At 51.1% G+C, this 23633-nt stretch overlaps 1 protein-coding gene across 7 annotated transcripts in view; it reads right to left on the bottom strand.

The window, feature by feature from the left end:
• The window catches only part of TIAM1 (TIAM Rac1 associated GEF 1), a 152113-nt gene that overhangs the window by 56939 nt on the left and 71541 nt on the right, over nt 1-23633 (bottom strand). For 4 of the 7 annotated variants that reach the window (XM_063419452.1, XM_063419449.1, XM_063419453.1 and 1 more), the window contains one exon: nt 8866-9848. In XM_063419452.1, coding sequence (XP_063275522.1) covers nt 8866-9837 — 972 coding nt within the window. In that variant the 5' untranslated portion in view covers nt 9838-9848. Of the gene's footprint in view, nt 1-8865; nt 9849-14699; nt 14879-23633 lie in introns of all 7 variants that reach the window. The other 3 variants (XM_063419448.1, XM_063419450.1, XM_063419451.1) reach the window with 1 other exon arrangement.

The raw sequence follows: 23633 nt of genomic DNA, 5'->3' as shown, positions 1-23633 counted from the left end.
AGTTTATAAAAAAATAATTTATAGAAAAACCTCTGGGATGGAGAACTCAGAGTAAATATATTTGTTACACTTTCTTTTAAGGTTAAACTGTAGCACATTTTGCAAAGATCTGTACAACCTTTATCACAACGCAAGTGACAGGCTGGACTGGCCAAAAGATCTTTTCAGTGTAATGCTCCAACCTTGCTCCTAATCTCCCTCTGCCCCCTGCACTGCCTTTCCCGCTCCTGAACAGCCCTTATCAAAGCCTTGTGGGCAGCCCATTCAAGGCCTGTGGCAGGGGGAGGGTGTGACAGACACAGGACCTGGGATCCCTGGCACTGCTGAAGGGCCTGGAGGGACAGCACCATTCCTTACACTGGCTATCCCTGCCCCTGGAGGTGCCCAGGGTGATGACAGGAGGCTCAGCACAGTCCTGCAGGGAAGGAGGAGGGAGAGCTGGAATGCCCAGGGCCACCGAGGTCCTCAGAGGGGCTGAATGGTGCCATTGTCACCAACAAGGCCATGTGCCAGGGCAGCCCTAGGAGCGTCCCAGTGCAATGAAGTGGAATGAGTTATCACAGCCCCATCAAGGGCAGAGAGCAATTTCACTGCTGGACCAACTGGGTAAAGTGCTACTGGAAGCATTAGCAACCCACTTAAATATCGGGTTTTTTCTTCACATGAACACTGGGTTTCAGGCAAAACAAGCAAAACAAGCCAGCAGGGAATAAAACTGTAAGGCAAAAGCTACATCAGGCTAATGTACCTGGTGCTGCAGCTTTTGCATGTGTTCATGTGGTACTCATACCTCTGTGTGTCTGCTGCAGCCACATCTGTTAAATGATTTTTGCTAAATTAAAAAGATCAACAGAAAAAAAAACCAACTTTGCTTTAGGAACAATGTGTACATTCAGCTAGCAAAAACCAGAGAGGAGTTTTGGGACAGGTTCCAAGGGTCCCCATGTTGAACATACCTGGTACTGGCCTCTGCAGGAAGAAACCACAGGATGGGACAAGCCTTGCCCAGCTCTGGCTCATGACTGGGCACACTCAGAGTGCCTGCAAGAGCTGCACTTCCCACCACCAGCCCTGCCACAGACACTGGGACAGGCCTCGGTGAATCACTTTCTCCTGCCCCACCAAAGGCACTGATTCACAGGCACTTGGGGGCTGGTTTAGTAGGAAAAGTCTTACTTCCATCAATATAAATACTTCCTCACGGTTAGAACTCCTTTCTAAATGAACCACTGAATTAAAAGTACAGCTGAGTGGGGGTTTTCCTTGGAAGGGGCTCCCTCCAAGCCAACGCATATCCTTTGTTCCCTGTCCTGTTGAGCAACAGAGCAATCAGATGCTCACACTCAGCAAGAGTGACTGCACACAACCTGTCTGGCTGCTCCTGAGGCAAGCACCACAGAACACATTTCAGGTGGGCCAGCAGCCTGATGGTTTGCATGCTTTTATCTGACTGGTGTCCCTTTGAAGCTCCTGTGTGGAAAGATTGGCCTGATAAGTGTTTCTCCTTTCTTTTCAGTACTGACTCTGCCATCATTTGATGGTCAAGGTATGGCTTGCTGCAAATCCAAATTGAATCCTTCCTCCACAGTCACTTCAAGAAGCAAAGATAAATCCTAAACTGCAGCTGAAACCTGAATGGGAAAAATTGATTAATTCCCACTTCTGTGCACTCACTGCACTGGGGCAGCAGCTCTTGAGATGCCTGAAAGAGTTAAAATTTTTAAGAAATTAAATTTAGAAAAAACAAAACAAACAAACCCTTGCATGTGTCATTAAAGCTGCTCAGGGTAGTTTAATATGCAAGCAGGTTTGGGTCAGGGTTCTCTGAAATCAAATTTGCCCCTGACAAAAAGGGACTAGCCCAGACCTCCAGATACTTGTCCTGGCAACAAAGTCCAGTCTTATTATGAAAGGATGAATCACAGTCACAGGTGTCTGGGCAGCAATCCCTGGGAAGGTCCAAAGGCACGGATTTCAGTGGATGTGGACCCAGGATTCCTCTGTGAGCCCAGGTGAACGCCTGCAGTGTCATTTGGTACCCTGGAAGGACAGACCAGGCAGGCAGGAGACGCTGGGATGTGGGAGGGAGATGTGCATGCCTTGTGCTCCTGGGGGACAGCAGGCAGCAAACACCGCTGTGCCAGGGGTCAGGATCCCCCAGAGCTGCAGGCAGCCCGGGCTCTTACCTCAGGAGTACCCTCAGCTCCTTCACCCCAGGCTAAGCTGGCAGCTCTGGGCACGGAGGCTCGGCAGCATTTTTGGCTCACTGATTCCCCAGACGTTTTCCAGCCAAAATGTGGGCCCTTGCAGGAAGATCATCTCTGTGCTTCCCCAGGGAACCTCGCTTTCTCATCTTTGATGCCCTAAAGGCAAACCATGGACACGCAGGGACTCCTGCAGCACCCAGGGAAGTACAGCCCTGGAGCTGTGAGACATAAAGTGCTGAAAATGAAATCATCCCCGCCAGCTCCTGCCTGGCTCTAGCACTGAGTTTGGAGGGGTGCTAAAGTCCATAATTCCACGAAGGGGAATCCAGCCCTAATCCAGTAAAGCCTCTTACAGTGTGGTCCCTGCCTGCAGCTCCCAACAGCTGCACAGATCTGGGGCGAGTTCCCACTTTCCATTCCCCAGCTCTGGGGTGCTGCAGTGTTTAATGCCTCTGTTCCCAAAGGAGGCACTGAGGAACCCCCAAATTTACCCTGCTTTCATCCCAGCGGACCACCCAGCCGAAGGAAGTTTCCAGAGGAGCTGAGTTAGCCATAAACTAATCAAAGCAGCCAAACTGCGCTCCAGTTAAAGCGAGGGCAACGTGCCATCAAAATCCTCCCAGTTAAATTAAAATACAGGGTTGGGTTACTTTTTGTTTGCTGAGGCCAAGAAGAGGCAATCCTTCCTGAGAGGGCAGACATGGGGGACAGCAGCTAGAACAGCAGCTTGAAATCCAAACACACCATCTGAGAACACCCAGCTCAAGGAAGAGGGAAATTCCTGTCATCAGGGATGACACCCAGGCACAGCATCACACACTGAAGCTCCCTGAAAAGGAACACTTCAATGGACCACTTCACTGGAAAGGAGCATCCTGCAAATTGCATCCATGCAAGTAAGCACAGCCCAGCAAACAAGCAGCTGGGGCAACCTGTCTGTGATTTTTCAGTGCAGAATATCTGGAACTAGAACCACGCACAGCTTTACTGAGAATACAACTACTGCCAATGTTGTTACATACACTTCAGATGTACACACAGCAAAGTCCTACTGTTTAAAAAAACATGCCTGAGTGGAGCTAGATCAAATATCAGGACTGGTGATTTGCTTTCCCTTGGCCTCTGGCCGAGAGCTAAGGAAGAAAAACAAATTAAGGTCTTTGAAAGAGAATCAAAATATTTACCAGTGAAGACCAGAACACCAATTTTCACATGCTCCTTTCCCTGACAACACTGGGGCAGAGCTGTGTGCTCTGAAGGGAGTGACTGCTGTTTGCTTTGAACTATCTCGACTGGGAAATACCTGATGTAATCTCCTCCATCTGGGTGACAGGGCAGAAAAGACCTCGAATGTGGAGCAGAAGCTCTCTGTTCCAGCCTTCCTCACTGAATCCACTTCCAGTCAGCCAGGCTATCAACAGCTCATTTGGTCCAGGCATTCCAGGGTCTGGAATTCCATTCTGGTCATTCTGAGCTGCCACACCAGGACCCAAGATGTGGATTCCCAAGCAGCTTGCCCCGGTGCAAGCCTGGGCTGCCACAAAAACGAGTGGTTCCTGTTTCCCCCAGCCCGTTCCCACCCCTCCCTTGCCCTGTGGCCTGGGGCTGAAGGCAGAGACATCTGGGGGTGGTTTGCCTGGAGGCTCAGCAGGGTGACCAGCTGACCACTGCTCCTCAGTGGGATCCAGCCTCGGGAGCCAGCTGAGCCAAATGGTCCCAATTCCCAGCTTCTGGGGACTGGGAACGTGGCTCAGGCCACATCTGAGACCTTGGGAACAACCCCTGTCTGGGTGAACAGAGGCTGGCATCAGTGAGCCCCACAGTGCAGCTGCCAAGCAGTAACACCCTGCTTTTAGCTACACACTAACCTGTGTGCCAGGAGCTGTCACTGAAGGTTGTCACCTCTGTCATTATCTCCTTCCTTGACTCTACCTGGAGTCAAACAGCTCAGACTAAAGGTTTGTGTCCATCTGATTAGGAATCACACCTAGGCTGGAAACAGCCATGTTTTCCAGACTGCAGGCAGAATTCCCTCAGAGAAGCAGAGCTTCAGCTGCTGAAGATGCTCTGCCTGGAAAAGCCATGGCTGAGGAGGGCTGAAAGAGCAGGCTGGAAGGCCACAGGTGCTCTGCAGAGAGTGAACAGGATGCAGTGGAAGGCAGAAGCAGAAAATGATTTCAGAAAAGAGAATCCATGGGGGACAGGTCAACCTGACAGCCTTGGATGCATTCCTTGCACAGGAAGACTCCAATCTCTAACCTGCTGGCATAGGAGAAAATGCCCTGAAGAAAAATTCACCCACCCCATATTCTCTCTTTCTTTTGCTGAGCAGTTGGTATCTGGGGAACAAGGTACTTGGCTGGATGGTGCTTCCATGGGACTGACCCAGTGTAGCCCTTTTCCATTCTGGGGTTACATCCTCCCAGCCACAAAATGATTTTGTGAAAAAGTTTTACACAACTTAAAACCAAGTATCAGCTCTCTGGAGTTTAGCCATCTTACAGAACAGAATGGAACGCTATAACCAGTTACAAAATTCCCTGAGATAGTAAAAAAATAAAATCAACTGGAAAGATTGTCTAATTTTAGACTGGTTCCTCCGTACATCCTGATCTAATTCCCACAAAACCCCTTGGTTTCATCTCCTGCATATTCTGCAAAAATTTTTATGCAGGATTTTTTTTTTAAGGTTTGAGATCCCAAATTCCTGCAGGCTACCTAGAGAGGCCTAAAAATAGTAATAAATCTGAAAATTGGACAAAAGGGGATTTAACACGCCAAGGACATGGCCTGGGGCTGGCGCTGAAGCCGGCACAGCTTCCAAGTGAGGCAGGCAGGAAGTTTGCTCCTTTCCCCCCACTCAGCTACACAAGGAATATGGAATAAGGAGGTGGCAAGATGGGCTTGGAAGGGGCACAAAGCCACATCCTAAGGTTTTCACCCCTTAATTCACAGAATCTCAGAAGGGTTGGGTTGGCTTGGGTTGGAGGGATATTAAATCCCATCTGGTTCTACCCCCTGCCATGGGCAGGGACACCTTCCACTACCCCAGGTTTCTCCAAGCCCTGTCCAACCTGGCCTTGGATATTTCCAGCTTCTCTGGCAAACTCCCTCCTTGAAACGTCAATTAGGGCTCCTAACAGCAGGCGAGCATGGGGTACATTTGTCCCTGAACACAGACCAGGAGGAGGAGGAGGAGGGAGTCTCCTGCAGGCAGATGTTTAGCTGCCACAGGACACAACAGGGCCTCTAAACAAAATCTGGATCCCACAAAACAGGCTGCGGGATCCTGGGGATCTCACAACCCACAGTGAGAACAAGCTGTATCCAAGCGGCGCTACCTCCCTTCCAGGAAAAACGGGTGCAAATGTCAGCCAATTAAGCCCTTTCCACCTACACCACATCAGCTCCAAAAGTCAAACACGATCCCAGCAGAGCTCTCCGGGAAGTCTCGCTCGGCAGAGCTGAACCCTTAATGGCACAACGTTGGGAAAGGCAGAACTGCTGCGTGGGTGCCCCAGAGCCACCCTGTGAGCACTAATCACTTGTGCATATTGAACAGAATTGTCTCTCCATGGGAAAAAGCTCCCTTCAATTAGTGGAGAGTGACTCCCACCATTCAATTTAGGGTTTAAATTTGGATGGGGGGGATTTTCTGCCCTGTTTTTGGTGTGTTGGTATTTTTTCCTTTAATGTAAACCCCGGACTTGCAGAGAACCCATGGATCAGGCATTGCAACAAAACATGTGCAGCCATGATTCTGGCTCCTTTTTCCAGGAGCAGGGGTCAGCACAGCCCAGAGGGTGCAGCTAGTGACAGCCTACAGTAAATTTAACTTACAGAAACCATGACAGTGCTCGTGAATGCAGCTGAGCACACAATGGAATGGTGGCTGGATTCAGGCACCAAACACCAGGGCACAAGGCCATGGCTGTGGTCTGAGGCTCACCCTTCTGGCAGTGACCTCTTTAGGAACTGAACTAGCCAAAAGTCACCCACCAGTGATCATCAGGCCCTTCCAGGGCAGCTGAGACTAAAGGTACCCCAGGCCACAGCTTTCCAAAATGTGGAAAAACCCCAAACCACTGGCAAACACAACCCCAAAGCCTTGTGAGGGCTGACAACAGGGATCTGGGCAGAACCCTCCCTCCTGGCTAGGACAAGCCATTAGGTGACTCCACGGAGCAGTGACACCTCACTGGCCCGGGGGCCAAGAGGGAGAACTGTCCAACACCCCATTACACTTGGCCCTGGGTCACCTTTGTGTGGTGCCCTCACAGCCCTAGGATGGAACAATTATTTTGTGGAATTGGGAGGGGGGAAGTAGTTGAGAAGGCTGTCCAAAACACAGATTTATTGCAGGAAGTGTTTTCCAGCATGGCAGGCTCTGGGACAACAGGGTCATGGAGAGTATAAAGATGAAAGTGCTGAAAGACTGGGAGGGCAGAGGGAAACAAAACTGCCCCAAAGGTGCCCAATGCCAGATGGCACAGGGCAGCACAGTGCCAAGGAGCACAGTAAGAGCAGGGCAGTGACACAGCCTCAGCTCCCAGCACACTCCACATCAGCCGTGCCAAGGAAAGAGGAGCAAAGCGTGAGGCACTGCTGACTGGGGACCTGGTGCAGACACAGGCTGGCCACTTCCTCCCCTCACCCCACCCAAAACCACCTCATCAGCCTCACCAAGGAACTCCTTTCACTTTGGGTGCAAACCTGGACTCCTTTTCTGCCTTTCTAAACACGTAATGACAGTCATTTCCCTAAGCTTGATCAGGCTAGGCTGGGGCTGACACGACTTCATTTCTGACAACTATCTTATACTTACAGGATGCTGCTGGGATTAAAGACTTGGGAGGAGGAATTCTGACCTTTGCAAAGCTTTAATTTTGTTGAATTTATCCATGGTAATAATCACTGCTAAGACTCCTTACAGCCATCATCTCCAGTCTTGGGAGACACATCTAGTGAAACCAGCCCCACAAAATAATTTCCCTGGGTATGGCTGAGGCCTCACAAAATACTACTTAAATTCCAGACTTTCACTACATGCCTCAGAGGAATCTTCTGAATGCCAGGATAGGCACCAAGAAGAAAAACAAATGCTTGGCTGTGCATCACTGACTATTCTCGTTTTCCTTAAATACACTCGAAAGCAGGCTGCAGGCAGCAGTTGCACCCAGCAATCTCCAGGAAAGCTGTTAGGTCCAGGGCTGCCAAAACCCATCTATGTTTCTTTTTCCTTGTTGTTGTTTTCTAGGTTTTTATCCTGCACTGGTGCACCAAAGGCTTTTCACCTCTGAGCGCAAAGAGCTGATTCTGAAGAACAAAGCTGCTGTTGCGGGATGCTGCAGCATCTGTTTCAGCATGTCAGCTTTATATTTAGCAGCAGCCCATCTCCGCAGATCAAGCACAAGCAGGGAGTCCCTGAGCAGCCCCATCCCAGCAGCACCCACGAGCCCTGCACAGCCTGCCTGGTGTTTGCTGCCCAGCCTGGCATCTCAGACACTGCTGCCCCGCCAGCAGCTCAGGGAGCAGCAGGACGTGCTCTGGCCAGCCTCTGGCCCTCACCAGTGTGCAGCTCTGCCCTTTTCCTGGGTCTGGCACGCGCTGCACAGCACGCAGGATGAGCCAGGCAATGGCAGCAGGGGAGCAGCCCTGCCCCATCCCTGCTCTGTGTGCCCAGGCCATGGTTCTGAGCCATTTCTAGAGAATGGTGCACGTAAAACACACCACTGCCAGCTTTTCCACCAGGCAGCTGGACCTCTGCTCTCAGAAGATCCCAGTGAACTCAAACAGAGCACAATCTGCCCACAAAAGCGTGTGCCAGGCATGGCTGGGAGAGGAGGGCAGGGTTTGGAACTCCTTCCTGCCCCTCTCTACAAGTCAGCTGCCACTGACCTGCCAGCAGAACCACTGCCTGCAGCCTGAGGCAGGCACTCCATCAGACAGGACAGGGAAAAGCAGGGCAACACGCAGGAAAAAGCCCCAGGATCACAGGCCTGGTGTCTGGAGTGCAGGAGGGGCACCTGACAGCAAAGCTCCTCTTGACTCTGTGCTGTCCCTGGCTCAGAGGAGCAGGATCTCCTCCATGCATCTCCATGCCCCATCATTTCTCAGTTTACAGCAGGCCTGGCAGTGCCAGTGCTGTTTTGGGGAGATGTTTTGCACAGACACAAATGTCAGCTAATTGGAAGAGAGAAATTTCAGCCCAGTGAGAGTTTAGCACGGAGGGGAAACACTGACAGGTTTTTCCTTTGCCTCCAGCCACAAGGGCAGGCAGGGGAGGGTGACAAGGCGGGGAGGGCAAAAGGGGGGACACAGTTCTGCAGAGGAGTGTGATCAGTTTTGGCAGCTACCCTGGAAAAAAAGGAACCATCAGCACCACACAACACGCAGGGAAATCTGCTGCTGGCAAATGCAGATTCCCCTTTCTCAGAGGCAGTGAGGAATGGAAAAGGTCCAAGGAGAGCTGCAGATAAGGAAGGGACAGTGATGGAACTGAGCCAGTTCGAGCCTGGCTACTTCAGATCTCTTCTGGAAACAGCTCTCTGCTTGGAAAGGGGGTGTTGAAGGAAAACACAGCCTGGGAGAACCTGGAAAACTTTCATCTACAGATCCAGCCCGGCAAATTCCAAATCACAGAAGAAAACCGCCTTACCTGGGTGGTTTTGGCCCTCCTGCCTTGCATGCTGCTGCTATGGCTCATCTGGGGCTTGGTGGCCCCTTCGGACAGGCAGTGGGACTTCCTGCAGGGGAGCGTGTTGTAGTTGCTGTAGGAGGAAGGCGCGTCCTCGGCGGTGACCGATGCCATCTTATGGCTCCCCAGCTCGGGGATATTGGACGCCAGGTTCCGGCAGTACCCTCCAAAGGCGTTCCGGGGGCCCCCGTTGACGGCGGCGCTGGGGCTTTTGGGGGAATACAGGTCACTCATGGAGTTGGCCCGCTGGCACGCCGCCAGGGGCTGGGGGGCGCCGCCGGCCTGCGGGCCCTGTGTGGCCTCAGCGTCCTTCTCCTCAGCCAGGCCCAGGATCTCCTCGTTGCTGGTCAGGTGCTCCTGGCTGAGGTCGGACAGCGAGAACTCCAGGCTGTCCTCGCGCCAGATGTCGGCCGACTTGGAGCGCTTCTTCTTGAAGCTGGCCGCGTCCGCGAAGGCGGCGCCGTTGGCGGTGTAGCGCAGCGCCCGCCCGTCGCCCTCGGCCAGGAAGGGCGGCTCATCGCCGTAGAGGCGGCTCTCCTCCGAGCCGGGCATGCTGTGCACAGAGGCGGCCGTCAGCACCGTGCTGCTGTCCACGCTGGGCGTCACCGACGAGTCCGTGTGGTAGGACACGGGCCGCAGGCCCATGTCCACGCGCTCCACCCACATGGCGCTGCCGAAGTCCTCCAGGTTGGCCTCGGGGGCGAAGGGCTCCAGGCCGTTCTCGGCCAGTGACTGCGGGATGCTGGGCGTGCTGCTGGAGCGCGTGCTCACCTCGGAGCTGCGGTGGATGATCTTGCCCGAGGAGGCGTGGCGCGTGCGGCGCGAGGCCTTGCCCGAGAGGCGCAGCGAGCGCGACGTGTGCTTGCGGCCCAGCCCCGGCTGCTTGTCCCCGTAGAAGGCGTGCTCCACGCTCTGGCTCTCCGCGTTCCCCATGGCGTCACGGTCTGCGGGAGACACAGCGGGCACCGTTAGGGGAGGGGGGCACACGGACACCCCAAAACACCAACAGCTGCTTTTTCATTTCGTGAATTACTGAACCTGTCCCAAAGCCCACACCGCAGGTTCTCGCAAGGACTGCCGTGGCTGCAGCAGTAATCCCACAGAAATAATTACGGGAGCCAGCAGCTGCACCAGCAAACTTAGAAATACAGCTAAACCAGAATGTAGCAAACAGCCAGATGGCTCTGCTGGTGCAAGCGAGGAGTGCAGAAGAGGGAAGGACTGAACCCTGGAGCTCGGTGTGAACTGGAACCAGTTTAGCACCGCAGCGCCATCACAGCTCTGCGCACATTCACCTGACTCTCAGCATCAGCATCGTCGTTCCAGCCAACAAACTCAAAAAATCAACAGCTCTTGTTTATCTCCAGGTAACAGATGCTGAAAAGTAAAGGGATGTACACCTTTAGCTGAGATTTCACCTTTTTTTTTTGGCTAGGAACTGCAAAGTGAAGCACTAAATAGCAAAGTACAAATCCACCCATTTGGCAGCGAGCTAATGACAGGTTTGATTTCTGGAACAAAAAAACTGTGCAACATTAAGCAGGTACAGAGAGCCCCACACAAGAAAGCCATATTATGAAAAATAAATTAGCATGAGTGACTCAGACTATACCAAAATAACCTCTCCTTCCCACTCCCTCTGAAGCAGATAAGCAGATCTGAGCTCTTTGATCTGAGCTGGAACACAGGGACGGGGTTTGTGTCCCCAGCCCCAGCCCCAGCCTCCTGCATTATTCAGCTGCGCACGTCCCGCCGTGGAACAGGTTTCCCATCCAGGTGGTGGGAGTGATGATCTGATTCAACCTTGGAAAACACTTTGAGGTCTCTGATCTCACTCAACAAATGTCAGAAATATTTTATCAGTAGTACTGGGTCCTTCCTTCTGGCCTGACGGCAAGGCGAAGAATAAGAAAAGTAAATGCCAAAGTTCAAAATTAAACAGGAGACCCTGAATTACACACAAGGCAATTACATAGAGAAAAATAGTCTGTCAGTCTTGAAAAGAATTCTTTGTTTTGAGGTATTTCCATTAGTTTTGGTTGAAAATAAAAAAGCTGCCCTGACAGTAAAATAATCTGGAGTTTTTAATTTCTTGGGGCCATTTCCTCTCCTCTGCCAAGATGCTGATGGATACTGAACCAGATGCTGGCAGAATGAATGCAACCACACGTATTTTCCCTCACTATCTCTATACACAGAATTGCTGCTGCACAGAACTGAATTAGCCCTACATAAACACATGGAAAGTGAGGAACTGATGGCACTGAACAACGGGACAGCACAGCAGAACTGAACTCTGCAGAGACTCTTCTGACCACAGCAAGAGGGCTGTGCCTCTGCTCCTCTACCCAGCAAAGCTGCACATGGCTAAGGCCAGAAGTCTGTTCAGTGCTGGAGCAACAGACAACACTGTAAATATCTGGGCATTTCTGTACTGAACATAAATGCAATTGCACGTGAAGTAAAATACAGCAGGAATTCCCCTACATCTACTGAAATGAATGGCAGAACTCCCTTTGTCTGCCATGACTTGTTTAGAAAAATAAATGCACTGAAGAAAGGGCAGGTTTAAATCTTAAAACAAAAAAGAAAAAGACAGCTCTATCAATCCCTAGACAAGGTTTATTACCTCCTAAGAGCTACAGCTCTTTGACAGAGACTGAAAAACAATCAGCCAGCTTTTGCCTACAGAACATTTTAAAGCACCAAACCTGCATCTTTTCCTCTGCAGATATCTAAAACCAGACCTCAGTGCTTCCGTCCTGCAGAAGGAACCCTCTCGGGGCAATGCCTTGGTTCCTGCTCACCACATTTCCATGCAGCAGGATTTCCACCGGCTGCACAGCCCAAAAGAGCCTGCACCCCTTATCCCAGTCATCTATCCCATCTCCAGCCATGCCTTCTCATCCTAAGGAGAATGAGCAGTTTTAAAAGTCTTTTTGAAACCTGGAATGATTCTTTACCTTCTGACCACGCCAGGCAAGATTTTCCCCCAGTCAGAAAAGCAACAGGACCACAAATGGGCTTGGTAAGGAAAGGAGCAGCAGCTCAGGCTGCATCCTGTGAGGAAATAACACTCTCCTGGAAGGAGGGAAGTCTTCTCTCCACAGAAGGAATGTTCAGGGAGTGATTTCACACAATGAAGTTTCTGCTAGAGACTGGCAAGAAGTGTCAGACTTCAAAGCAAAGAGCTGACCTTTTTTAACTCCATGGATTGGCACCTCGGGTGAGGACATTTGCAAATCCACAAAAGGCTATCAGTGAGCTCACACCCCACTCCTGCAGCCTGGAAAGGCCCTGCCTAATCCCACTGAATTCCTGGCTGCAAGGTCGCAGGAATGCTGCCCGGTGGGTGCAAGAGGGCTGCAGGTAGTGCAGCTGATCCAGCCGCAGCCATGCAAGACATGTCACCCCTCAAGTTTGCCACCATCCCCTGGCAGAGCCCATCTCCCCTGGGAGATGCAGGACACGGCTTGGGTGGGACAGCCGACCCCACCAGGTCAAGCTGAGGGGGGTCCTCTCAAAGGGACCCCCATCCCACATTCTCATCCCCATTTCTGCCTCCCTTCTGCACTGCTGGCTGAGCACTTCCACCAGTCACCCTGAACCAAATCAGGCGCTGGTGCAGCAGAGAATAAACCCAGGGGGGTCAAAGAAAAAACAACAAGAAAGAGCTCATCAGTTAGTTTGTGCTGAGCTAGAGAGTTGGCCTGGCACGCGCCAGGGGTGACACAGCGGTGACAGGAGTGGACAGTGCCTCTGGAGGGTGACACAGCAGCCAGGAGGAGGGACAGCGAGTGACACCTCCCCGTTTTTTGGCAGCAGGGAGTTGTGAGGTGAGCTCAGGCAGATGTGAAAAGGCAGCCCTGAGAGAGGAACTGGCACTGCTACAGACGCCGGCATCCTCAGCAAGCGGGAGCTGGGCAGGGGAGGGGAGCCCCAGCCTCCCCCTCCCACTGGCCACAGCAGACACCCTGGGGCAACAGCGTCTCAAAGTGCTCAGCCACAACTGCCAGATGCTGCCTGTCTGTGGCTTAACTGCATTTAGCACACTCAGTGAAAAAAATCTGTATCAAATTAAGAAAATGAGTAATGTTAATGGGAGCTGCACGCAAGTGCTGGTAGGACAAAGGCTGCCCTTGTTAGTTCGGGCAGCCAAATGCAAAGGCCACCATTAAAGACCCATCAAGGTACCACCAGGATAGACACAGATGGAGTGTGACACATCTCCACACTTTACACAGGTCTGTGGTGGCGTGGGGAATCTGCTGGGAATTACCCTGAGCCTCACAGAGATCAGCACGGGGCCACGCACTGCGAGCACTGCCTGGACCCTTTTCAGCAGAAAACGTTGATTCATCAGAACCCAAACTTTTTGTGGGAATAGAGGGCCTCTGACGAAACCTCTCTGTCTCTGGGAGGGAGAGGTTTGAAAAGCAAAGCAGGGAGACAGGCACGTCTCCTGGAAGAGGCAGCAGCACCCTGACTCAGGCGCTCGCCGAAGAAGATCCAGATTCGGATCTGCAGCCCAAGCCAGGCAAACAAGGGGAGGCAACTTCTGCCTCCACATCCTTGCAGAGGTGGCCTGACCATCCATGCTGGCAAAGGGCTCTCCCTCCCAGAAAACCTGTTCCTTCCCAGTTCAGCGCAGGGAAAATGTCAGAATTGTGGTGACTTCAAGGAAGTCACCTTTAAGCCAGCTTGCACATCAAGAGACAGGACAGGGGGTTGAGATAAGTTTTTTGAAATCTCAAACTTCAGATTGACATCAAGATTAGGGTGCCAGCAGCGAGAACACGAATTTTGCAGGAAAGCTTTGGAAAGATAGTGTTCCCTACACTGGGTATAGTGGAAAAGCAGACTGACCTCCAGCTGAACTGCTGAGGTTTTGCTGAGTGACTCTTACATGAAATACACATAAATTACATCACATTCTAGATGACCACTGATGATGGCCCACTCAGAGAACATAATTTCCTTTAAAAACAGTCGCTTTCCTTCCTCTTCCCCTGCCCCGATATTAAATTATTTCTCAAAATAATTACAAAACCAGAATACTCATTTCAACTAAACCTATGTTACTAACTCTTAAACCTGCAAAAGGTTAGACCAGATTCCAGAAGCGTATCTGAAAAATACTAAATTTCCAACCGAATTTGAAGCACCTCACAAGACAACAGATTGCAAATTTAAAATTAGATTCTAGTGGGAGGCCCTGGTGACAAATCTGTATTTTTCTCCTGGAGCATAGCTCGAAGGCTGTGAGAACCAGAACAATGATCAAATCCACAGCGGGCAGCGAGCCTACAGAAATAAACTTCTGCTAAAATCTGCCAGCCAACAACAAAGATTTTTACTGAACTCACCAGAACCACATAGAAAAATGTACAAGACTAATAACCAAGTGTGAACACACACATTTTATTATCATTAAAATGCGCCTTTTCAAAAGGGCAACGGAGAGGCTGAAATTCCACAGAAAGCCTTTGAGTTTCTCAGAAACTCCAGCGGCGTATTTCATTGTTTTCACATCAGAACCTCTTAACCAGCTACTTCTTTTTTGTGAGCCGCTCTCACATATGTTAAAGCACGGGATGGACCCCAGAAAGGCCCTGCAGGCAATTTGAGTAAGAGGAGGAGGGAGGGAGGAAGGGATGTCACCAGGAGCTGCTCGACAGCCCTTGAAAGCCCCCGTGCTGCCAAGCCCGGGCACCCAGAACATGCAGCTCACGCCCTCCCCGAGCGCCCCAGAGCACAGCCAAGCCCTACAGACACACACAGGGACGCACATGTACCTTCCGAGGCAGTCCCGGTATCCAGCGCAACCTTCCCCCAGAGAGCTGTGGCATTTAGAGGCACAGAATTGCAAATGACCCCAAAATGAGCAGTGACTGGGACTGCAGAAGCTGTCAGCACCTGCCACTCAGCGAGTCCATAACTCCCGCGTCAGAGTCTATGACTACATGCCAAAAACCTGGGGAGAAAGGGGAGAAGAACAAATCAAAGGGTTAGCAGGGAGGGCTCTACAGGAGCATCTTCTGCCGGGGCCTGGCATCAGCACTTACCTAAGGAGCACTGGGCAGTACAGCACGGAGTGCTGTGCTCAAATTCGGATGATGGAATCTAATGGTGGCAGAATAAATGAAAAACCCAGTCAAGCACAGCCAGCCCCAACCACAGGATGTGGAGAGTTCCTCTTCCCACATCTCTGCACAACCAAAATCCCCCCAGACTTTAACATTCCCTTGCTGAGGCCGGTCTGTCTCAGCTCGGGGCCAAAACCACACCTGCATCTGAAGACGACCACCAAGAGAGGCACCTTCTAACAAAGCAGGGCTGAATTTCTGGCAGCAAGGGGAACCCAGCCGCCCGGGAGACGCTGGAAGGCCTCAGAGGAGATTTCTCTGCAGACTGTCTCATTTATGGAAGGGGCGGTTTTCCAGGCAGGGATTTCATTACCATTTTCCAAGGGCAAATCAGACATTGGGGCAGAGCATTTACATCTGGTTTTGTGAGCAAGGAAAGGATTCTCGGGTAAATTGTGCTCACGACGACAGATACAAGAGATCAGTCTGTGCTTACCTAGACCTGAGCCAAGTCCTAGAACAGTCCTCAGGTCAGTCACTGAGCTCATGTGGGTACCAAATCCCAGCCCTTTCCAAGCCTGGCACCACTGGTGAGCTCCTTTGCAAAAAACCCAGCTCTAGTCCAGGCCTGGGAGAGACTGAGTGCATTCCCAGTCCAGCTCTCATCCAGCTTCCCCTTCTCTCAGACAAGCACCAGTACTAAAACATCACCTCAACACTGCACACAAACTTAGGAGAGGTATGAACTTCCCCACAGGTGGCAAGGAAGAAAACCTGAGGAGGGGATACTGCTGCCCTTAACGTTCTTAAGAGCTGCCTGGTGGGGAATCCACTCTTGGCTGGATTCTCAAAAGAGTCACTGGCTCTTTTTAAAATTAGAAATATTCTCGTTTTCTTTCTCTTCCTTCACGTTCCTTCTTTGCTCCCCCCACCTCCTCTTCTTCCCCCAAGCGGTTGGTTGAGATCTGAAAAGCAGTTCATGAATTGCTCAGGAGCTGGCAGAAATTAATAAAATGAAGCTCATTTATATTGAAATGGACTCATTATCTTGCCAGCTGCCAATAATTTCCAAGAGGGGAATCTTGCTGACAAAAAAGGTCCTACAGGCAAGAGGCTCCCCACCTGCACCCACCGCACAGGGAGCGACCCTGCCACGAGCACTCCTCACCTCCCAGGAAAGGGAATTGTGATCATCTCTGCTCAGATCTGCCTGCTACTGCCCCCAAAAACCCTGACGAAAAGGAGAGCAAAACAAACACAGCCCAGCATTTTATCAGACTTGCCACCCTGATGCGGCCTTTGAGAAGTTGGTAACTCAGTAAAATCTGCCCCAAGGTGACACAAGCTCTGGTCACTCCGCTGAGAAACAGCTCCAAGGCAGCCTGTTCCACACACTGCCTGTGCTCCTCCAGCAAAACCCCTGCTCTCCTGTGTTAAAGAGGGGATGTTTACACCTGGATCCTACAAATCCTCACGCTGCTGCTCCAGTGCATCTGAAGGGCTGGCAACAACCTTGCCATGAACAGGTGAGTACTGGGCACGCGCAGCTCCTCCAGAAGACAAGGATTTATCCTTACCCATCGACTCTTTCCTGAAAAGTTTTGCTCCCATTAACTTTTACAACTTGGACAGTCTTTCCTAAATTGAACAGATCCATACTTTTCAAGAAGAACATCAGTTTTTCATACTTTGTCTGACATTAATATGCACTGGAACAGTCCTCAGTGTCCTGGTTCATTCCAACAGCCCCAGGCTCTGCTGCAGCAGAATTTCTGGAGCTCTGAAGCAGCCTCCAGCACGGCCTTCCTTCCAGGAAGGTCCTGGAAGGTCCAGCAGGGCAAAAAGTGATGCCCATGCTCCTCATTCAGGAGGAAGGGCTGAAACAAACACGAGCACAGTCCCCCCACTTCCTTTCCAGCATAGAGCCCTTTTTGGACACATTTGCTCCCTTGGATGCTCCCATGGAGACTGGCCAAGGGAAAGCTGAGCAGTGACCCGCCAGTCTATTCTCAGGGGAGATAGACAGCTGTAAACATTGGCACATTGAACAATAGATCTGATTTTAAAAAAACCAAACTCAAATATTTTCAAACTTCTACGCTGGAGACAGAACACCCCTGTCAGCACCGACTGCTGCCGACACACTCAGACACATCCCCGGTAACGCCCACACACGTCAGCGCAGCTCCCCGTCCTTTGAAGGTCTGCAGGCAGCACAGCTGCATTTACTGCACAGCCACAACACAGGGCCCCAAACACCAGCCCAAGGAGTTCCCACAGGGCTCCCCGTGCCGCCAATCCTGGCCGGAGGGGCGCAGGAATCCTCCATGGATGGGTTAAACACAGAGTGAGGAAGCAGGACGGATTAAAGGAGCAACCTTGTTGTTCTTCACGTCTGCTACCTGAGATTCCAGGTAGAGCAAAGAGCTCTGACTTCCACATGCTGGAGCAGTTTGCAATGACAACAGTCTGGCGAAAAATCCAGCACAGCTGTTTTGTTTTTGCTTGTGGACACTTGACAGGAACATTAATGGATGAAAAATATGGAAGCTGTAGCTTTCTAAAAGCCTCTTTTTCAAAGCACAGCCCTTCCTTTCCAGAATGAAAAAAATTAATATGCAAATATATCCCCTTGTCCAGTGGACAGGAAAAGTTGGCAAGAAGGATGACAGCTCTTTCAATTCTATTTTTGCTTTTTCATTTTTTGAGGCATTATTTTTGTCAGATTTCAAATGCAATCAGATGGTTGTTAAGTAAATCTTCATCCAGCTTGGAGAAGCCCTTGGTAACTCTACCACCAAGCAGGATGCACACACAGAGACAGGAAGCAGTAGGCATTCCATACAGAAACCATTCAATATTCAGCAGCAGCTCTGGGCTGTATTTCCCCACCCACCATCCCAGTTCCACGCCATTGTAACTCCAGTGTTCAATCCCATCTCCTGAAATGGAGAATCAGGCCCTTGATTGGTGACTGAAGGCCACATTTTGTTGGGTAATAGTTAGTTAATATGAATTGCTGCTGAAATCAGTCCAGCCAATGCCCCGCCCTGAGACCCAGGTAAATGCTCTGCTATGCTCCAGGGTTCTGTTGGCCTGACAGCTCTGGCTCTCCCCATCCCACATCCCTGGGCTGCCCTTCGCAACACAAAATCCACTGGAGAGGCAGCATAAAACATCCTGAGCTGGAAGGGACCCACAGGGACCAGAGTGCAGCTCCTGGCCCTGCACAGACACCCCAGCCAGCCTCCAGGCCCTTCACCATCCTCGTGTCCCTCCTCTGGATGCTCTAGCTTTAGATCCTTCTTAAACTGTGGTGAAGATCAGACTTTCAACCCCCCACACACCCTGAGATGAGGCCACAGCACTGATGGATCCATGGATGGGTGGATGGAGAAGAGACTGCTCTATGACCAGGTCTTTGTTCAGAAATGCAATTCAGAAATGCCCCGCGCCTCCCCACTCTCCAGCTAGACACTGAGCCCCGAGACCAGCTTCAGAGGATTGCAGAAGCTGGTTGACTTTTAAAGGAGCAAAAATAAATGACAAACGTGCTCCTCTCTGTGTTTTCTTTCTATGACATTTAAAATGTTATAGAAGCCTTTTGTCTGTGAGAAAAATTAATTTCGAACTGAGCACTGCTTGTGAGAAAAATTAATTTCAAACCAATCACAGCTTATACTACCTGTTGAGGAAAATGGCTGTTCCTGAAACTGGGGTCTGATGACAGTGACCATGCAGAGAGGTCGAGGATCCATCCATCCATCCCCAAGAACGGGCTGGCAGAGCTTCACCTGCAAAACCTCTGTGCAAGCGTCTCGCTAGCACGCAACCTCTGTGTCTGTCACGGCTGGGAGAACAACGCTGGTGATCCTCCAGATGAAGAGGAGGGCAAGCAAAAATAAACCCACATTCCCTTTGAGGAGAGCTCCTAAAGGGGAAGGTGTGGGAGGCCCTGCTCCTCCAGCTGCAGCACCACCCCTATGACAATTGCCAAGGGAGGGAAGAAAAGGCAATAAGAGAGGGAGGGAGGAAGGTTTGTCAAGAGACCTGAAACCTCCACAGAGCCATCCCCAAACCCCAGCTAAAGGAAACAAACCCAGGAGCAGAGCACTGAGAAAGCACCATGGGGCCTTGGCAATAAATCAATGGGAGAGCAGAGCAGGTAGCCCAAGGGAAAGCCCCCTCTCCAGGGTTTCTCTATTTATAGAGGGGATGTGAATAATTGACACGGTTGTGGGTTTGTTTGTTTTTCAATCATTTTTACAACTACCTGAGCATGTCTTAACTCTTTCTCCTTCCCTTCCCTTTTATTTTTAATGGTGGGAAAATCCCCCTTTCTACCCTGGGGGGAATCTGCTAGGTTTTACACGTTTCCAGCAAAGGGCAGAGCAGGGGAAGGATTCTAATTTCAGATCATCAGACATAAGCAAATCTATGGGAAGCCACGAGGGCAACTCCCTGGAGCCTGTGGGGCAGACCAAGCCCAGCTACGAGGGCTGCAGGGAAGGAGGAGCCCACTTGGCCTCCACGGACGCTGCGAGGACTGCGTGTACGTTTATATCATACTTGAAAAAGTAAAAGAATTCCCAAAATGCAGCTGAAATAAAAAAAGAAGGTGTGGCTTGTTTATTTACCTTTGGGTTCTGTGTTATTGTTATCACACTCTGCTTACAAAGGGCTTTCTGCTTGTGCCAACTGAGCAGAGAACTGCTGATACACAGCAAGGGTGGGACGTGCCGAACGCACTAAGGAGACTGAGAAGTAACAAGAAAATGTTCAGGCCAGGAGACAGAGCTCCAAATGGATCTGTGGGAGCTCTCACTGTACAGCCAAGGACTGCGACCCTGCCTGCACAGAAGAACCACCCAGCACCACAGGCTCCAGCAATAAAAATTGAAACCGCTGGCTTGAGTGACCGACGAGACAGGATGTGAAGGATTAAAATGTTGTGGAAAAAAAAATTAAGGGCAATAATTGTGGAGGGGGGGGGAACTGGAGAGGAAGTGCTTAGTGTATCTCCTCATTTAAGCACTGAGGTAAGTAATCTGATTTTCAGGCAATGCCAAAGACCTCACACAGATCATTAAGATGGTGCCTGAGATATGGAGTATCTAATTTTAGATACCCTGACTTAAGTACTAGGGAGGGATTCCAGAGGTCTGCGGGAAAACCGGTGTGAAACGCAACTCAGGCAAAGGCACCATCAGCAGAGCTTTCCCTTTCTGCTCCCTCTCTCTCTGAGAGGAACCTCACTGAGCACCAAAGCTGTGTGAGGTTCCTCAATTACTGCTTCAGAGCCAGGAGAAAGGACAGCACCATAACTTCCATGCCGAGGCCACAAGGGAAGCATAAGAAAAAGGACTGAAGCAAAGGATGTCCTTTGCAGATGACAGCATGCCTTGCACAAGTCTTGGCACCAGCACCTCTCTGTCAGCTTGTGCTTTTAAACCGACACTGCTCAGGACTCGTCCTTCACTGAAACTGCACTGGGGTGGGATGGAGAGGCAGACAGCTGCAGTGCTGCAGGGCAGGGCTGCACTCCTGCTGCCAGGCTCCCAGAGCTCCCTTCTCTGTGTGAACGCTGCTCTCATCAGCTGCACAAACACCCAACAGAGCCACATCCCAGTGGGAAAGGTGACTGAGGAGGAAAGCTGCGTCCAACCAGCAGAAAGCATGCATGGAACATCCCAAACCTCCCCAAACCAGGAGTTTATTGCTTGACATGTCAGTGGCAGCATGGACACGGTTCTCTGGTGGGGCAGGGACAAGTGGAGATGCTGAGACAGCCACTCACCCAGGCCCAAAGCCAGGGCTCCCCCAGGACTCCCACCCTCCGCCGGCTCCACAGCTGCTGGAGACGATGGGAGCAACAAAAAGGAGCCCAAGCTCTCCAAAACCTGACTGGGACCCTGGCTCCTGCTTGATCAGAGCCTGGGAGGAGGCAGGCAGCAGGTGCCCAGGTGGCTGCTGCGCTCACCTCCTGTGCCAACCCCAGCAGAGGCGGGCATTGCCATGGCACAGCCCCGCTCCCCCAGCAGGCAGAGATGGAGAAACCACCAAAGCAGAGCTCGCTACTCGCTACCAGCTTGGCACTGCCGAGGGGAAATTAAGCATTCAGGTTTTATCTTGCACGTCCTGACAGAACCTGATGGCTTCAGTTTATCTGGGCTGACCGGTTTCAGTCACGACTTGTCCGTCACATCTCCTGACACGGCTCCTCCCTGGGGGAGGAACGCACAACTCCAGGGCCACACGTTTGGGTGTTGCTTCTTTAATTAAGAGGGGTCAAAACCCACGAGGGATGGAAATCCCAGGAGAAGACACCGTCGGGGCTCAGGGGATGAGCCCCCACCCTGGGAAGAGGTGGGAAGGGAGCAGAGCCGATAAAAGGATGGATCAGCAAATGCTCTGGAGAGGAAAAGCCAGAATTACCAAAAGCCAGGCTAAGGCAGCTCAGGGTGGAAGGCTGATACCCACCAGCTCTGAGTGTGGCCTCCAAATAAAATAAACGCTGGGGCCTCCTTTTCCAGGGAGTGCATGGGGGGGGAGAGGCATGTGAATCACCACATCTGAGGTTACCAGGAGCAAAATCCAGAGCTGAAAATGTGCCAGTCAGCAGCAGCTTTCAATCTGCATCCCCAAACTATGAGAGAAGGAACCACAGAGATACGGGCAAGAATTCTTATATTAAAACCTGCAGATCAGGATCCTGCCTGGGACTGCAGAACAAGTGATTCCAGCAGTGATGTATCCATGTGTCTGTCAATGGAATGCAAGGATGGAGAGCACAGCTGAGAGATGGAACCAGGAATGACATGGGAACAAACGGGAAACTGGATTAATTTCTGCCTGCTACTCCTGATCACTCCCTGCAAGAAGATGACCCATTTTCCAGAGGAGGAAAGGCAGAAGACACCTTTCCAGGAAACTACTGGTGGAGCTGAAGATGACAAAAACTGCCACAGGAATTATGATCTGCATAAGAAACTTTGCACAGAGGTCGTGCTGAGGAGAGCATTACCTCAACTCAAGTTTTTTCATGTTTTCAGTGAGGACACATAAAAATGAAATGTGCTGGTAACTTGTGCTGAGGACACAAAGCTGGGAAAAGTCACAGCACAGAACAGACCTCACATAGATCTCAGAGGGCCAGGGGCTCCTGGTGTGACAGAAATGCCAAGAAAAGCGAGCATAAATCAAAGGATGCACCAAGCAGGACTTGCCTGGCAGAAACAGCAGTGACTGATGCTGCAGAAGACACTGACCTCGTCTGGAACACCACGTGCCATCCTCACCATGGCCAAGGTTAACACAGACCAGACACCTTCAGCAACAGCAAGGCCAAAGTGAAGCTTCACTCCAAGAGGAGCTCAGAACAACAGAACTGCTGTCAAATGGCACACAAGCAGAGAGGGACCCAAGCAGCCCCAGAGCATCCAGCCAGAGGGTTCAGGGGCTGAACACTGCCCTGGGCTCCTGACCAGCCTCAGTGAGACCCACGGATCACAGCTGCACAGAGGGACACAGCCAGTCCTTCCCAAACTCAAGCTGTTCCTGAGCAATAGGAAAAAAACAAGAACAAATCCTCTGCAGTTTGGCAGCACCGCAGTTGGTCCAGGTCCTCCTCTGGCTTTGCAATCTGTGGTCAATAGGAGGAGGATGTTGTTGCTGGCACACAGGAGCTGCCCGTGAGTGGTGCCAGGTGACCAGCTGCAGGGCTTGTACCTGTGAGCTCCTGACATCCTGCACAGCACACTGCCAAAACCAGCTTCAGTTTACTTCTCCCTTGAAAATCACTCAGAAACCAGTGCCAGAGAAGGAGCAAGGAGAGATGTTCCAAATCCTAGCGGGAATATTTCAGCACCAGGCTCTCGCTGCCTTTTCGAGCAGTTACTCCTGGGTACAGTCACAGAAACAAAACACTGAGCTAAAGCACAAACAAGTGGAATTATTTTTTTTTTTAGGCACTCTAAAATACGTGTCAGAAACACAAACTTCTCACAAAACAACAGCTATGCCTCCTTCAAATGCCAGGTTGGTGAGGTATCAGCCACACCATCAAACAAAGGCACAGTAAATCCACACAGCACTTTAATGGCTAGCCATGGCACTCAGTGCTCTGGGCTGGTGACAATGTGGGCATCAGGCACAGCTTGGACCCCACGACCTTTGAGGTCTTTTCCAATCTCAGTGATCCAGTGGTTGATATTTTCAGCATCAAGTGCCATTCCCTCATTTCAGTGCTTCATGTTGGCCCAGAATAGCCCTGGAAGAAAATAACCAGTTTCCTCTTTACATTTAAAGAGCAGCTCATGATTTTAGTGGCTGTGAAAGCCAATGGTGTTTTCTGTGGCATCCTTCCCAGGCCCAATGAAAACAAACCCTGCAGCAGATGCAGACTTGGTGTATCTGTGGACACACTGACCACATTCACCTTGCCTGTGCTACAAGGGAATTACTCAGCCCACCTGAGCTCACAACAGCTCCTGAATTCACCTGAATGGCTTCTGCCCCCCAACAGAGCCACCTCCAAGCTGCAGGGATGTCCAGCCTTCCCCAGTAACTTCCCAGCACTGCTTGTCTGCATGCACACAGCCCCCACTGTGCTACTGCTTAAAGCAACTTCTACTCAAAGGGGTG

Source organism: Prinia subflava, chromosome 25 (assembly GCF_021018805.1).
Source record: "Prinia subflava isolate CZ2003 ecotype Zambia chromosome 25, Cam_Psub_1.2, whole genome shotgun sequence".
NCBI classification, from domain to species: domain Eukaryota; kingdom Metazoa; phylum Chordata; class Aves; order Passeriformes; family Cisticolidae; genus Prinia; species Prinia subflava.
This window is presented reverse-complemented; position numbering and strand designations above follow the sequence as displayed.